The sequence below is a fragment of the Hevea brasiliensis genome, chromosome 9, assembly GCF_030052815.1.
Source record: "Hevea brasiliensis isolate MT/VB/25A 57/8 chromosome 9, ASM3005281v1, whole genome shotgun sequence".
Lineage (NCBI taxonomy): Eukaryota > Viridiplantae > Streptophyta > Magnoliopsida > Malpighiales > Euphorbiaceae > Hevea > Hevea brasiliensis.
The window spans coordinates 86,749,296-86,766,354 of record NC_079501.1 but is presented as its reverse complement, the minus strand read 5'-3'; the positions used below and the strand labels follow the sequence as shown (position 1 = coordinate 86,766,354).

Here is a 17,059-nt window from a genome sequence, read left to right as displayed (position 1 = left end):
AAAAATTTTAATAGCCAAAGCCTATCAGGTAAAGAGAACTCAAAATGATTTTAACCAAAAAAAAAATACATACGTTGATTTCTTAATCTGTAATAGCAATTTCGCCTCATTCTTTCTCGCCATTAGAATCATTCAATTCGTCGGATTCAGAATCAAAATCCACACTTGGAGATTTCCGCCTAACTTCTGCCATCAATTCGTCATCCTTATCTCTAATCCCTGCCAATTTCCTCTTCAATATAGCTTCAAATATTTCTGGAATCGCCTCTTCATCACCCTCGTAGTATTTCTCTATCCTCTTCTTTAGCCCTGCAATCACATCACATCTAACAATTCAATAACTTACAAAAATTTTAATAAACCAATATATATTTTCCACCATTTTCTCACCAGCCAAACAGAAACTAACTAGAACCATAAGCTTTTAATTCAATTTTCTTTACCTCGTCCTCAACTTCAGCATGTCGCTTCTGGGCTCGAGCAAATTTTGCTTCATGGGATGAGTAGGACTCACAAGAGTGGAATATTTGTGTAGGAAGAGTCCAGGAAACAACTATAAATGATGATGTGATAGTATTTGTTACGGATTTTAGAGGATCGAGAAGATGGTTGCGAATTTGAAGTGAAAGATTTCTGAGAATAGCTCTGTTCATGGCTGGCGCCGGCCTTTTTCGTTTACCCGATTATTGAAGCTTAGGTTTAGGGTTTTAATGGAGATAACTCTGATCTGGTGGATAAGCAAAAAACCAGAAGCCCAACTCAGTTATCAAAAGATTGGGCTTTAATATAGAGATCAAGACATCTAACTTATTCAATTCCATGAATATATTATTCACTTCTCTGTCCCTTTAGACCTATTGTCCAAATTTTGAATGATCATTTTAAATACCTATTTGGTATCGTTGTTACAGTTATTATTAAAAAAATAATTTAAAATTAATTTAATAATTTTTAATTATAATAATAGTAAAATAATAAAATAATTTTTTTAAAATTATTTTGATTATTATTGAAACTACTGTTAAAAAAAATATTTTTCTAAAAATGTTAGTAAAAAGATATTAAAAATTAATTTAAAATTAAATTTGATATGTTCTAATTATAATAATTTCAAAATAATAAAATAATTTTTTCTAAATTATTATTATTTTTAACAGTATCTAAAAGAGTAATTTTATGAAAAGCAAAAATCTCAATGCTAAACAGCGTCATTATTTAGTTTAATTTTTTAATTTCAATGTTAAACATGCACTAAATTTATTTATGAGAATTTAAGGAACTCAAAAAACTTATATTTTAAACGAAATGATATTTTATTAAGCGACAAAGCCAAACGCGCCCAAAATAAGACTTGAAAACAAAAAATTAACTCGAGTAAAATTTTATTTGAGATTTAATTTGTGTATGTGCTTAATGTAAAAATATATATATATATTTATCGTTAAATAGACACACACGAGAGTATAGGAAAATATATATTTAAATAATTGTATTTATGCTATAAAAGATTAAGGATTTATTAATGATTATATCTATCAAGGTTGGTTTAGGAGATGAAAAAAATATTCATTCAATTTGAAATTTATCCTAAGCTTTCATCCGAATGTAAGTGCAATGGAGTCCTTCCAAATGTATGTGAAAATGAATAATGCAAGATTTTCTATTGGACATACAGTCAATTTATCTATAAACCCATTTTTTCTATGTTATAAAAAAAAAAAAAAGTTTAACATATGGAAGGAAAAACAAAATCAATGCAAAAATGTGATTTCGTTTTCATTTTATTGGGAGGGATGGGATTTGAGATTAACTAAGCTTGAAGAAAACTTTGATGTTCTTTACCAACTCCTTGTTTTAACAACATTATTTAAAGATTTTCTTATTTTAATTATAAAATATAAAATATAAAAAAAAATAAATTTAATTAAATGACTGCTTATTATTAATTAATCCATGTTTGATTTATATTAAAGACTAATAAATTTTCACTCGACTAATAATTCAACGATTAATTTTAGAATGTCAATTTTAAATGTTGATATATATTTTTCATTTTTTAAAAATATTATAATATATATATATATATTTTTTTAACTTATATATATCCTTAATGATATTATTTTTGCACTTGAATGACTATATTTGCATATTCAATTAACGACACTTCAAGAAATATTGTTCAAGTGTATATAAAAATGTATACAAAGAAAGCCAAAGGTACAAAGAAGCCACTGAAGTATAATTAAAATGATTAAGTCCTTAAAAAAAGTTTTGTTAAATTAAACTTTCAAAATTTTTAAATCAAACATTTAGACCCAAAGTTAACAGAGATTATGTTCTGTTAACCTGATGAGGATCATCATGGAGCACCACCACTTTTCAAAGGGGCAATCACTAGGGCGAGAGCTAAGCAACTTCAAAGCATGCTCATGGACCATAAAAGGATTTTCGGCTTAGGAGGGGAGCTGCATAAGGGAGGCCTAGCTTGCTTGCTCCAAGAATCTAAGTGGATCACCATGTGCCAAGCTGGAGCTTCCATTGCCACGTCACCAGCCACATCAGATTCCATTGCCATGTCACTAGCCACGTCACCAGCCACTTTGGACATGCCTCATGCCACCCTGGAGTCCACTTGGCAGCCACCCTGGAGTCCACTTGGCAGCCACCTAGGTGTTTGTAGGGTTCACGCCACGTGGAGGGAGCTCATTGGTTCATTTAATTAAAGAGAGCTACTTTTTGACCAAGTGGGCCCCAATATTCTGCCACAAAGAGGGATTAATTGTTGCCACCTTTTGCCTTTTTGTAATTAATGCTGCTGCCATCTTTTGTCTTTATAATTAATACACTTACTATTCTTGTTAGGATAGCCAACATGGCACAATTAATTGTAACTTTTGTCTTAACAATTTTAGCTTGTGTTTCTATAACCCTAGGTTTATAAGGAAGAAAAAACCATCTTCTTCCTTTAGTTTTTCATTGCTGCTGTAGATGAGAGCCTCCCTTAGAGAGAGTTTGAGTTTTTCTTTCTTGCTAGTTTTTGGAAGAACTAGAACTTAGGCAACTTGATCACTTGCCTATTTTACTTGATGATCAATGTAATCTCCCACAAGTTGGGTTATTGTGTTGACACTTGATCTGTTCCTCTTTGAAATATATATTCTGGTGCTTCTTTTTCCATGGAGATTGCATCTTATTTTGTTCAAAGAAAACTTGTTTTGGTGTTGATGATCTTTGGGTTCCATTAAAGGTCTGCATCCTTAGGCAATGTTCATTTTGGTGCTTATCATATTGGTATCAGAGCATTAGGGCATCAAATCAAGTAAGTATCCTTCAATCTTTATATTCCTTAAGTTGATTTTTCTGTTTGGTTTAAGCTTCTAAGGCATTCTGCCAAAGAAGACATTTCTAGGGTTTTTGTTTTTCTTTATCTTCCATGCTTTTCATTTCTGTTTCTAATACTTGCTGCTGAAATCTTCATCTAGGGTTTTAGAGAAATTTCTTTAAATCTGTTTTTGATTCCAGTTTTGTCTTAGGGTTTAATCTATATTCCAGCTTATACCATCTTTGTGCTAGCTAATTTCTTTGAACTCTTGCATAATATCAAGCATGTTGAGCCTACTGCAGTAATTTTGATTGATGAATTGATGACTGAAATTGGGAATTGACATGATTAGTAACTGATAGCAGTGCAATTTTGATGATATATCTACTGCACTATTGGAGTTTGTGATGTTTGTGTTGGAAATTGTGATTTCTTACCATTGTTTAATCGGGGGAAATTATAGAAATGTGGGGTAAAAGTTTGAATTTGGTTTTGAAATTTCACCAGAATCATTTGGGTATAATTATTGTGCTTCATACCAAATTTGGGGTGAAAATACCACTGTTTGCCTATTGAACTAAATTTTGCGGAGAAACTGGACTATTTTTAGTTCACATATCAAACCAGCCCAGAAAATGCTGAAAATTTATAGGCTTTTTATACCTCATTTCACAAGTTTCTGTGTCAATTTTTGGAGTTGTTTGACATTGTTTGCCTAGCAAACCAAAATTTTGCGGTAGACTTGATCAAATTTAGTTCGCATAAGAAACCAATCCAAAAAACTCTGAAAATTTATAGACTATTTATAACCCATTTTAGTAGTTCCCATGTCAATTTTGGAGGTCGTTTGACACTGTTCTCTTACTGAACCAAAATTTTGCAGCAGACTTGATCAAATTTAGTTTACATAGTAAACCCCCTCAGAAGCTCCTAAAATTTTACCAGCAGTTAGTCCATATTGGGTTTATAGTGTGTACCAAATTTCAGATCAAAATATAGTCGTTTGTGTGGTGAACCAAAATTGGAGCATATATTTGGTAAATTATGTGAACTGCTGGTATCTGTGCTGCATTGATTATGAAATTTGATATTTGAGCTAGATATCATTTCATTAGGTTGTCTTCATTCCAGTTTACTAACTCTTCATTTGGTGTCTATATCTTATTTTGACCCCACTGTCACATTTCTTGTTCTTGTATCACATCTTGTTCCTTATCGTTCTTGATCATTTTGTTTAAAATTTGTGAGTTTTTGAATTGCCATTGGTATCTTAGTTCCAAGGGAACCAAGCAAGAAGAAGTGAGTGGTAAAAGGCTTGAGGGTGTGAGTGCATTAGAGGGTAAAAGCCATCTGTTTGTGTGAAACACCTAGAGAGGGTTAGCCATTTCCTACTAACTTGTTTTCTTGCAGCTCAAAATCATGTCAAATGAAACTGGTAGTAGTGGGGAGAGAGTCCTAGTTGATGAAGCTATGTATAGGGACGTCGTGGCTGCACAATTTGAGAGGTTGACCTTGGGCATGAATACATTGAGGGATGACATGAATAGGATTTTGGAGGAGATGAGAAGGGATAGGGAAGAGAGAGCAAGGGGTAGAGATGATGCTAGGGACAGAAGGCAAGAAGTGAGAAATATAGGGGAACCAAGAGTGGAGAACCTTGAGGGTGAAGTGCATGTTGAGGAAGAGTTTGAGGAAGAGATAGAAGAAGAATTTGAGGTTGGTAACTACAACTATGGTGGTAGGGGTTATAGACCACCTAGGGGCAGGGGAGCTAGAGGTAGAAGAGGAGGTAGGTTGCCTAGATTTGGGGAGTATAGATATGGTGATTATGGATATGGAGGCCCAGAAGAGAGGGTAGACGCTAATGTGGGTAGTATTAAGATGAAAATTCCTCCCTTTCATGGGAAGGAGAATCCGGATGCTTACATGGAATGGGAAAGGCAAGTTGAGCTAATTTTTGAGTGTCATAACTATAGTGAAGAAAAGAAGGTGAAGCTTGCAGCCGTAGAGTTTAAGGAGTATGCTATAGTGTGGTGGGACCAGTTGATGGTTAGGAGAAGGACTTTAGGTCTTAGACCCATTGCTTCTTGGGGGGCTATGAAAGAAGCAATGAGGGAGAGATTTGTTCCCCAACACTACTTTAGGGAACTCCACCAAAGGTTGCAAAGGATGACACAAGGAGGGAATTGTGTAGAGGAGTACTATAAGGCAATGGAGATAGCCTTAGCAAGGGCACAATTAGATGAACCTCCAGAGGCTACTATGGCACGTTTCCTAGCTGGTCTTAACATGGAGATTGCACATGTTGTTGAGTTGCACTCTTACACTAATTTGACTGAGTTGGTGCACATAGCCATTAAAATAGAAAAACAATTGAAGATGAAGAGAGCTTTGAAGTATGGTAGTGGTGTCCATTCAGCTCCAAAGGCCCCTTGGAAACCAAATGTAGATAAGACTTCTAAGGGTGAGAAAGAAATTCCTAAGTTTAGGAAAGAAGAGTGGAAGGGGAAAGAAAAGGTAGAAAGTAAAGATAAGGAGAAGTGGGGTACTGCCACTACTAGGACTAGAGATGTGAAGTGTTTCAAGTGTTTGGGATACGGGCATTATGCTTCCCAATGTTCTAACAAGAGAGTCATGGTGATTAGGGAAGATGGGGAGGTAGAGAGTGAGGAAGAAAATGAGGTCGAACCTTTGATGTTAGTTGAGGGGAATGAAAATGAAGAGGATGTGCACGTTGAAGAGCCATCCGATGGGTATGACTTTGCATTGGTTACCATGAGGACCTTGAGTGCTCAACCTATTGTGGGTAGTGATGAGTTGCAAAGGGAAAACATCTTTCATACTAGGTGTGTGGTGAAGGAGAAGTTGTGTAGCATGATTATAGATGGGGGTAGTTGTTGCAATGTGGCTAGTTCCTTACTTGTTGAGAAATTAGGATTGCCTACCCTTAAGCATCCTAAACCTTATGGGTTACAATGGCTAAATGATTGCAACAAAGTGAAGGTAACTAAGCAAGTAGTGGTGCCTTTCACTATAGGGAGCTACCATGATGAGGTCTTATGTGATGTAGTGCCCATGATAGCTACACATATCTTGCTAGGTAGGCCTTGGCAGTATGACAGGTATGTGATTCATGATGGGAGGAAGAATCACTACAATTTAAAGAAAGATGGCCGCACACATGCCTTGGTGCCCTTGTCACCATCACAAGCACATGAGGACCAAATGAGAATATTGAGGGCTGTTGAGGAGAGAAAAGAGAGTTGGAGAGAAAAATTAAGAGAAGCCGAGCACAAGAGTGAAGAAAGTAAAGAAAAGAGTGATGGGAAAGAGAAAAAGAAAGAAGTGAAAGAAAAGAAAGTGAGTGTAATGGAAAAGGAAGAGGTCTCGAGACAAAAGGAGAGAAGAGAAAAAGATGAGCTTGTATGTTGGGGGAAGAGAGTTGAGAGGAGCTTTGAGGGGTGGTATGCCATTATGCATTCTCATGTATAGGGAGAATTATTTAAATGTTTCTGACCTTGACCCCAATCTTCCTTCTTCTGTTATGTCTCTTTTGCAAGAATACCAGGATGTGTTTCCGAATGAGATACCTTCGGATTTACCACCTATTAGGGGTATTGAACACTAAATAGATTTTATTCCTGGTGCTCAAATTCCTAATAGACCAGCCTATAGGAGTAGTCCAGCTGAGACTAAGGAGCTTCAGAGACAAGTATATGAGTTTTTGGCTAAGGGACATGTCCGTGAGAGCATGAGTCCTTGTGCGGTTCCTGTTTTGCTTGTGCCAAAGAAGGATGGAACATATAGGATGTGCATGGATTGTAGAGCTGTGAATAAAATCACTGTAAAGTATCGCCACCCTATTCCTAGATTGGATGATTTGTTGGATGAATTGCATAGTTCTTATTTTTTTAGTAAGATTGATTTGAAGAGCGGTTACCATCAAATTAGAATGAGAGTTGGTGATGAATGGAAAACTGCCTTCAAAACAAAACATGGCTTATATGAGTGGCTAGTGATGCCTTTTGGTCTCTCTAATGCCCCTAGTACTTTCATGAGGCTTATGAATCATGTTTTGAGAGCTTTTATTGGACAGTTTGTTGTTGTCTACTTTGATGATATTCTTGTCTATAGCAAAAACATTGATGATCATTTGCATCATTTGAAACTTGTGTTTGAAGTGTTGAGAAAAGAAAAATTATATGCAAATGTGAAAAAGTGTTCTTTTTGCTTAGAAAGAATTGTGTTTTTGGGATTTGTTGTGAGTAGCAAAGGTGTTGAAGTAGATGATGAAAAGGTAAAGGCAATTAGAGATTGGCCAACACCTAAAAATGCATCTGAAGTTAGGAGCTTTCATGGATTAGCAAGTTTTTATAGGAGATTTGTACCTAACTTTAGTACATTGGCTGCTCCATTAAATGAACTTGTCAAAAAGAATGTGACATTTGTTTGGGGTAAAGAACATGAACATGCATTTGCCATGCTTAAAAAGAAATTGTGTTATGCACCTTTATTAATTTTGCCTAATTTTGACAAGACATTTGAGATTGAATGTGATGCATCAGGAGTAGGGATTGGAGCTGTTCTCATGCAAGAGAAACGTCCAATTGCTTACTTTAGTGAAAAGTTGCATGGTGCCACATTGAATTATTCTACATATGACAAAAAATTGTATGCATTAGTTAGGGCATTAGAAACATGGCAACATTATCTATGGCCTAAGGAATTTGTCATACATTCTGATCATGAGTCTTTGAAGTATATCAAAAGCCAACATAAGTTGAGTAGGAGACATGCTAAATGGGTAGAATTTATAGAGTCTTTTCCTTATGTTGTGAAATATAAGCAGGGTAAAGAGAATGTGGTAGCTGATGCACTCTCCCGCAGGTATAATCTTCTTACTACTCTTGATTCTAAATTATTGGGATTTGAGTATGTTAAAGAATTATATGAGCATGATGATGACTTTGCTGCCATATTCCATGCATGTGAGAAATCTGCATTCCAAAAGTACTTTAGGCATGATGGATATTTGTTTAAAGAAAATAGATTGTGTGTGCCTAAAAGTTCTTTGAGGGAATTGCTTGTAAATGAGAGTCATAGTGGAGGCCTTATGGGGCATTTTGGTGCTGCCAAAACACTAGATGTCCTTAGGGAGCATTTCTTTTGGCCCCACATGAGAAAAGATGTTGAGAGACTATGTGCTAGATGTGAGACTTGCAAGAGAGCAAAGTCTAAGGTGATGCCTCATGGGCTATACACACCTTTACCCATGCCTAAGCATCCTTGGGTTGATTTGTCCATGGATTTTGTCTTGGGATTGCCTAGGTCACAAAGGGGTCATGATTCAATTTTTGTTGTTGTGGATAGGTTTTCAAAAATGGCTCATTTTATCCCATGTCACAAAAATGATGATGCTACATATGTTGCTAATCTATTCTTTAGGGAGGTTGTTAGGTTACATGGTATACCTAGAACCATTGTGAGTGATAGGGATGTCAAGTTCTTGAGTCATTTTTGGAAGGTTCTTTGGGGAAAATTGGGAACTAAGCTACTTTTCTCTACTACTTGCCATCCCCAAACTGATGGCCAAACAGAAGTAGTGAATAGGACCTTAGTCACACTTTTGAGAGCCTTAGTGAAACAAAATTTAAAGTCTTGGGAGGAATGCATACCATACATAGAATTTGCATATAATAGGGTTGTGCATTCATCTAGTGGATACTCTCCTTTTGAGCTTGTTTATGGTTTTAATCCACTTACTCCCTTGGATTTGTTACCATTGCCTATTGATCATGTTGCTTCATTGGATGGTGAGAAAAAAGCTAAAATGGTTAAAAAGATGCATGAACAAGCTAGGTTGCATCTAGAAAAGAAAAATGAGCAATATGCATCTCATGCTAATAAGGGGCGAAAGCCTATGATTTTTGAACCTGGTGACTTGGTATGGATCCATTTGAGAAAGGAAAGGTTTCCTAACCAAAGGAAATCTAAGTTGCATCCTAGAAGTGATGGCCCTTTTCAAGTGCTTGAAAGAATTAACAATAATGCTTATAAGATAGAATTGCCTAGTGATTATGGTGTTAGTAATACTTTTAATGTAACTGATCTTACTCCTTTCCTTGGTGCAGAGTCAAATTCGAGGATGAATTCTTTTCAAGTGGGAGAGGATGATGAGGATCATCATGGAGCACCACCACTTTTCAAAGGGGCAATCACTAGGGCGAGAGCTAAGCAACTTCAAAGCATGCTCATGGACCATAAAAGGATTTTCGGCTTAGGAGGGGAGTTGCATAAGGGAGGCCTAGCTTGCTTGCTCCAAGAATCTAAGTGGATCACCATGTGCCAAGCTGGAGCTTCCATTACCACGTCACCAGCCACGTCAGATTCCATTGCCATGTCACTAGCCACGTCACCAGCCACTTTGGACATGCCTCATGCCACCCTGGAGTCCACTTGGCAGCCACCTAGGTCTTTGTAGGGTTCACGCCACGTAGAGGGAGCTCATTGGTTCATTTGAATTAAAGAGAGCTACTTTTTGACCAAGTGGGCCCTAATATTCTGCTACAAAGAGGGATTAATTGCTGCAACCTTTTGCCCTTTTGCAATTAATGCTGCTGCCATCTTTTGTCTTTATAATTAATACACTTACTATTCTTGTTAGGATAGCTAACAGGGCACAATTAATTGTAACTTTTGTCTTAACAATTTTAGCTTGTGTTTTTATAACCCTAGGTTTATAATGAAGAGAATACCATCTTCTTCCTTCAGTTTTTCATTGCTGCTGTAGATGAGAGCCTCCCTTAGAGAGAGATTGAGTTTTTCTTTCTTGCTAGTTTCTGGAAGAACTAGAACTTAGGCAACTTGATCACTTGCCTATTTTACTTGATGATCAATGTAATCTCCCACAAGTTGGGTTATTGTGTTAACACTTGATCTATTCCTCTTTGAAATATATATTCTGGTATTTCTTTTTCCATAGAGATTGTATCTTATTTTGTTCAAAGAAAACTTGTTTTGGTGTTAATGATCCTTGGGTTCCATTAGAGGTCTGCATCCTTAGGCAATGTTCATTTGGGTGCTTATCATCACCTCAATTGTATAGACCCACCAATTCCACTCCATAAAACAAAGTTTTGTTTTTGCATTTCATCAAACAACTTGTGCTCAAACTCAATCCCATCACACAAGCAATCACATTTAACTTGGCAATAGCTTATATATATATATATATATAGACCATCCTATTCTAACGTCCACTTGCACCTCTGGGCTTTGAGATCATGTTTTGATCTCAAATGATATAATGGAGAAGATAAAAAATTCATTTCTACATGATCATAGCATATAGTGAAGGAGTAATTCAGACATATGCATGGGAAAAAAAATGTTTAATGCAACATTTGAGAAGTCAAAAATGTGGATAGCATTTAAGTAGACCCCAAGTTACAGTTTAGATCAAAATCTTACATGCAGCTATGGATCTTCATTGCCAATTTATCTCATCACATAAATGCAGTAAAAGAAGGAATAAAAAAAAATTATCAAAGGCACCTTCATATCCAATACACACACTTATCATAATTAAAATTTACCTGCAACAATCTGTGTATATGTTTCAATTGCATTCTTTCTATTTACATCAATGAATTATCATAATTTCTTTCACTAGCCATATAAGAGGTCCAATTAGACAATCAGCAAGACCTCTAATGACTTCATTTTTTTTTACTCAGATTTAGGTCCTTCAAGTGACAAATCAAAAGAATGATAATTGGATACATCAAATCGATCATATATGAGAAATTCTGATCAGAACCTCTATGCTAGTAACTCTTGCACCAGCCACCAGGAGATGCTTGCCAAAATCTTTTATGCATCAAAGTAATCATCAGGGACAAAGAACTTCAATCCAATGGCGTGAGCAAATTTTATGTCAGTGTCACTATTATCATCAATTCTCCCTATTGCATCCTCAATATAGAAGGATTTCTCATTCATATCTATTGAAATGCCAATTAAAATGTTTCTCCATTGTCCACCGCTTCTAGGTTTAGGCTTGCGAAATGGATCTTCTATGTTACCATGAGAACGCTTCTTCGACCATGGAACACATGCAACTCACTCATCTCAGCACAAATATGAGCTCCATTTGCTGCCACTAGTTGCTTTCACGAGGAGTTATTAACATTAGGACCTCTTGAGCACCCCACGTCACCTCGTTGCTGACATCAAAATTGCCCGAGCACTGTCAGAAGCTGGACATCTTCAACCTCTCTGTTCAATGTTATTGTTATTAATTGCTTCTCCTCCTTGATTCATTATCACCTGTGACAGTTCCTTCCTCCACCCTCCTCCCACCCCCTTTCAAACCCAGCTTCTCATTTGGACCTCCACAGACCCATGAAAACCACCTTCCACAGAGACCATTTTCAGAGTCTTCCCATCTCATAATCATACCACCTGTACACATTTCTCAATGCCACGAGAAATTCGTTTGTTTGAATCCATATATTATTACTGTTGCTATCAAGGGAATCGATTTGGGTAATTTTGATAATATTATATTGAGGAATTTGTGTTTGATGTTGGGAAAAGCATTACAAATCAAGTTGGACTAAATGGTTGTATTCCTGACACCACAAAGAAACTCAATTCAGAAGAAACAATAGCAAAAGTAGATGGATGTGTGTTTTTTAACGTCTACGCGTGTTAGCACGCGATGAAAATTTAATTTAATAGGACAAAATTGAAATAAAAGGGATTTGATTGATTTTAATTAAAAGTTGAGGGTCTAATTGAGCCTAAACTTTATTCAAGTGCTTAATTGTATTTTTGAATACTTTAAGGGCTTATTTATACCTTTACTGTCTTCTAGAAGTGTGTACAACCTATTGGTTAAGTTCCGAACTGAACCAAACCATAAAAACCAAATAATAGAAAAGTGTATTTTTATGAACTTAAGTCAAATTGAACTAATAATTAAATGGAATCAAACTAAATTGAATTTTTCCGGTTCGGTCTTCCAGTTATGGGACATTTTCTTCTCCTCAATTACAGAGCAAAACTTCCCCAAAATCACCACAACAACAAAAAGTCACTCAAATACAAAATCACCAAAATATAATGAAAAAAAGTAAGAAATTAACTCAAATTACATTGTTCAAATAACTCAAATACATTTCTACCTAAACAAATCTGCAAATTTAAAATCACAAATTCACAAATTTGCAAATTCTTAATTTTACAACATAAAATCACCAACATGCAACAGGCGAGTTGAAGCAGAGGAGAGGAGTCTTGAACATGCAACACGCGAAGCGATGAGCATTTGACTGATCCATGAATTGAATGATTGAAAAAAGTCTTCATCTCACCTTGAATGGACGAGAAGACTGAGGACGTAAGAGGCTAGAGGTAAGGGCGAGTCTTTGATAACTGGAGAAGCAACACAACATGCGGGGGCACAAAAGCGATGAGATGCGTCGCAGAGCAAAGAATCAACCAGATGAGTACAAAGCAACGAGGAGGCACTTCACTCCTTCGATTTTATAATTGCACAAATCATTCAAACTAATCAATTTTTTTATAATGCACCCTTATACATATGATTTTGTATGATTAAATTTTGAAGATCGTAGGTATAATTTGATCTAATTATAAATTATTATATTAAAAATTTTAAATTAAAAATATTAACGAGGTATTGAAGTTGTCTCTAAGGTTATAACACTTAAAGTTTCGAATCCAATTGAACTCAATTTATAAAAATAAATAAATAAATCGTATAATTTGAATTAATCACGTACATCTTAAAAATATTGATAGACTATTAATATCTTAAAATATTATATCATATAAAACCAATAAATAATAAAATTCCCTAATTAGAGTCCACAAAGCTCTAGCAATAATATTAGATTAAAAAAAAAAAAGAAAAGGAATTGAAGAAAGATGGGAAAGTTGAAATCATCTAATAACCATTTTTAGCAGTTTAAAAAAAATTGAAATCAGCATCTCTTTTTTCTGGTTAATTGCACACATCTCTCATTAAAAAAAAAAAAAAAAAAAAAAAAAAAAAAAAAAAAACCAGTTTTTTTTCTGGTTAAATTGCACACAATTTAGTAAATACAGTTTGTAGAGTTTATATTAGAATAAAATATATATTTAAATACATTATAAAAATTTTCAATTTAAATTAAAAACATAGATATATTTAAATCTCATTTGACATTAAATTTTAAATAAAAATGCTATTTTAAAAAAAAATTATTTTACATATTATTGAAAAACAGATTTAGAAAATAATTTCATTATTTCATATTTTATAAATAAAATCTGTTAATTTTAATTTTTATTTAATTTTAACTTTTTAATTAATATATTTAAATAAAAAATGATATATGTAAAACAAACATATTTTTATACTCAATTTAATCTCAATTTAGTTTAAAAATAAAAAAAAATTAAGAAATAAAACTTCTTAATTTTTAGATTTAAATTAAGAAATCAAAAAAAATTTACTCTTAAAATTAAAAATTTAAATTTCTTGAGTTTTTATTTAAATCAAAAAATAAAGAAATTTGAACAAAAAATTTAGAAATAAATTAAATTGAACTTTCCCGATAAATATAAGGCTGAATTGAACATTTACCATAAAACTTTGGTCTTTTTCAGCATTAGATTACCCTGTTACATGCCTTCATCAAAAGTATAAAATGTTGTATTTATATTTGTCTGCTTTATAATCGCATTTCCCATTCTATAATTTATTTTTTTATTTTTTTTTTAAAACTTAAACGAAAATTTAAGTCGTAAAGCATGTGCCTTCTTACTATCCTGCTCCACTTAGAGTAAAGGAATTCACCTACGGAACATCCCTTGTGAATTGACAGAGGAAGAAACTCATCAACTTCTTACTCATAGCTAACAACTCAAGCAATCCTCGCTCTTTTCTCCATCGGCTAATCTACTTAGCTTGAATACGAACTCGAACAGGGATATTCTATTAAGTTTAAGGGATTCACCCTTCGACTCGTGCTTCTTTACCAACGCTTACTCTTTCTTTTCACCAGCGCTTAAGACAAGCAGAAGGGGAGGGACGGGATTGAGCAAGCTGGTTAAGGGAAAAAGGCAGAGAAGGAGATATTTACAAGAAGAAGCTAACGGTCTTTTCTTCAATACCAGGGCCAGATGATTGTGTACCCGCGGCTAATCGTCCCTTGCTTATCTGCAGAACAAGTCAGCAAAGGCGCACTTCTGCCTAAATTTGAACCTTTTTCTCTTCCACCTCATCTTCAACAGCTTATTTTACATGGTGGTCTAGTAGAATTGCCTAACTGGCTTCCCTCCATGAAAAACCTAACTACTCTAGTACTATGTCTTTCTAATCTCTTGGAGAACCAATCTTTTCTTCAATTCTTTCACAAATTAAAACATGTTGAACTTTGGAAAGCCTCCAAGGCAAAGCTCATTCGTAAAGAGTTTTGCGAAGCAAGTGGATTTCTCGAGCTAGAAAATTTGCTTCAGATGATCTAGTAGAAAGGACCGAGATTGTAAATGGAGCTTTCCCAAGGCGTCTTCAATTTTATAATTGTCTTAATTTGAGGTTTCTACCTGAAGGTTTATGGAACATTTCTATAATTCAAGAGTTGTACTTTACTTATTTGCATGGAGACCTTGCCTAGGAAATTGCCTGGTGAAGAAAATTACAAGATGAAGCACATTTCAAAATTTCATTGGAACAGGCAAATTTCCTGAGGAAGTGACCGGAAGAAGCAAGATTTATGACATTTATAATTATTTATAGAACTCAAAATTATTTTAGCCAATAACAATACATACCTTGATTTCTATAATTGCAATTTTGCATCAATTTTTATCGCCATCAGAATCATTCAATTCATCGGAATCAGAATCAAAATTCTCACTTGGAGATTTCCGCCTAACTTCTTCCATCAATTCGTAGTCCTCATCTTTAATCCCTGCTAATTTCCTCTTCAATATGGCTTCAAATATTGAAGGAATCGCCTCTTCATCCCCCTCGCAGTACTTCTCTATCCGCCTCTTTAGCTCTGCAACCATATCACATCACACAAATTTTAATCCCCCATATGTATTTTCCACCATTTTCCCACCAGCCAAACAGAAACCAACTAGAACCACAAGCTTTTAATTCCATTTTCTTTACCTTGGTTACTCACGCCATCAACATCCTCAACTCCACCATGTTGCTTCTGGGTCCGAGTGAAATTTTCTTTATGAGATAAATCAGAATCAGACGAGTAGAATCTGAGTGTAGAAAGCGTCCAAGAAACAAATATAGATGATGATGAGATAGGATTTGTTATGGATTTTAGAGGATCGAGAAGATGGTTGGGAATATGTAGTGAGACATTTCTGAGAACAGCTCTGTTCATGGCTGGCGCTAGCATTTTCGTTTATCTACCCAAGGATTGAACTTTGAAGGTTGGAGTTTAGGGTTTAATAGAGATGAATCTGATTTGGTGGATAAGGAAAAAACCTGAAGCCCAACTCAGTTATCAAAAGATTGGGCTTCAATATATAGATTGAGACATCTAACTCATTCAAGTCCATGAATGTGTTGTTCACTTCTCTTTCTCTTTAGGCCTATTGTCCAAATCTTGGGCACTTATTGAAGATCCCTTTGAATTTATTTTCTGGGGAGTTTGAGGATTTGAGGTCATGGATAAGAACTCAAAAATTGAAAGCTGAACCCCCAAATAAATAAATTTTTTAAAATATAACCATTGTTACAATGGTTGTATTATCATTATCGATTATAGTAATTTTTCATGTGAATCATAATCAACCGTTATATATATAACTGTTGTGCTGAATAAATTTTTCTAAAAAATTATAAAAATAAAAAAAATAAAATCAAATTAAGGCAAGCAACTCATGCGACTTTATTTATATTAATTGAAATCAACTAGATTAAGCTTTGTAAAATTAAAAATTAAAAGTTTTAATTAATTATAATTAAATATCAAAATTTTGTTTAGAATTTAATTCGTGTATGTCTAATATTGTTAATGTAAAAATATATACTTAAATAACTGTATTTATACCGTAAAAGATTAACACTTTGTTGGGATAGGTGAAAAAGGAAGAGGAAAGAAAATAACGAGAGAAAAAAAGTTTGAAAAGACCTTTTCTTTTATTTAGATAAAAGAAGGAAGATAGGAAAGTAAAATTTGTCATATTTTTCTTTGGAGATAAAATAAGAAATCACTCTAAAAAATAAAATTTCCTTTGTATTTTTTATTTTTTATCATTTATTTTCTACTTATTTAAACACAAGGTGGGAAAATAAATGATAAAAAATAAGAAAAAATTTTCTTTTTGTATTTTCCTTCCTTCCCAATAATTTATCCAAACACAGTACAAGGGATTTATAATTTTATATCTATAATGGCTGGTTCACAAGATAAAAGAAAGAGAGATTCATTCAATTTAAAAAGTATCCTAAATTCTAGTCCGAATATAAGTGTGATGATCTTTCCAAATGTGTATGAATGTGAAAGATGTAATATTTTATATTAGACATATAGTCAATTTCTTTATGCCCATTTTTTCTATGTTAAAAAAAAATTAGCTTATTGAAGAAAAAACAAAATCAATGCAAAATGTGATTTCACTTTCATTTTGTTAGAAGGGTTGGGATTTGAGATTAACTAGGCTTAAAGAAAACTTTGATATTCTTTACCATCTAAA

General features: G+C 34.2%; 1 protein-coding gene across 6 annotated transcripts in view; it reads right to left on the bottom strand.

Annotated features, from left to right (window-relative positions):
• Window positions 1-15,851, bottom strand: part of LOC110643300 (uncharacterized) — a 79,909-nt gene extending 64,058 nt beyond the window's left edge. Inside the window, exons 1-3 of one of the 6 annotated variants that reach the window (XM_058153885.1) lie at window positions 15,513-15,851; window positions 15,167-15,396; window positions 74-309 (exon numbers count right to left, since the gene is read on the bottom strand). In XM_058153885.1, the coding sequence (XP_058009868.1) occupies window positions 107-309; window positions 15,167-15,194 (231 nt within the window). In that variant the 5' untranslated portion in view covers window positions 15,195-15,396; window positions 15,513-15,851 and the 3' untranslated portion in view covers window positions 74-106. Of the gene's footprint in view, window positions 1-73; window positions 310-443; window positions 728-12,459; window positions 12,864-14,598; window positions 15,018-15,166; window positions 15,397-15,512 lie in introns of those variants that run through there. The other 5 variants (XM_058153882.1, XM_058153884.1, XM_058153880.1 and 2 more) reach the window with 5 other exon arrangements.
• Between the last annotated feature and the right edge of the window lie 1,208 nt (window positions 15,852-17,059).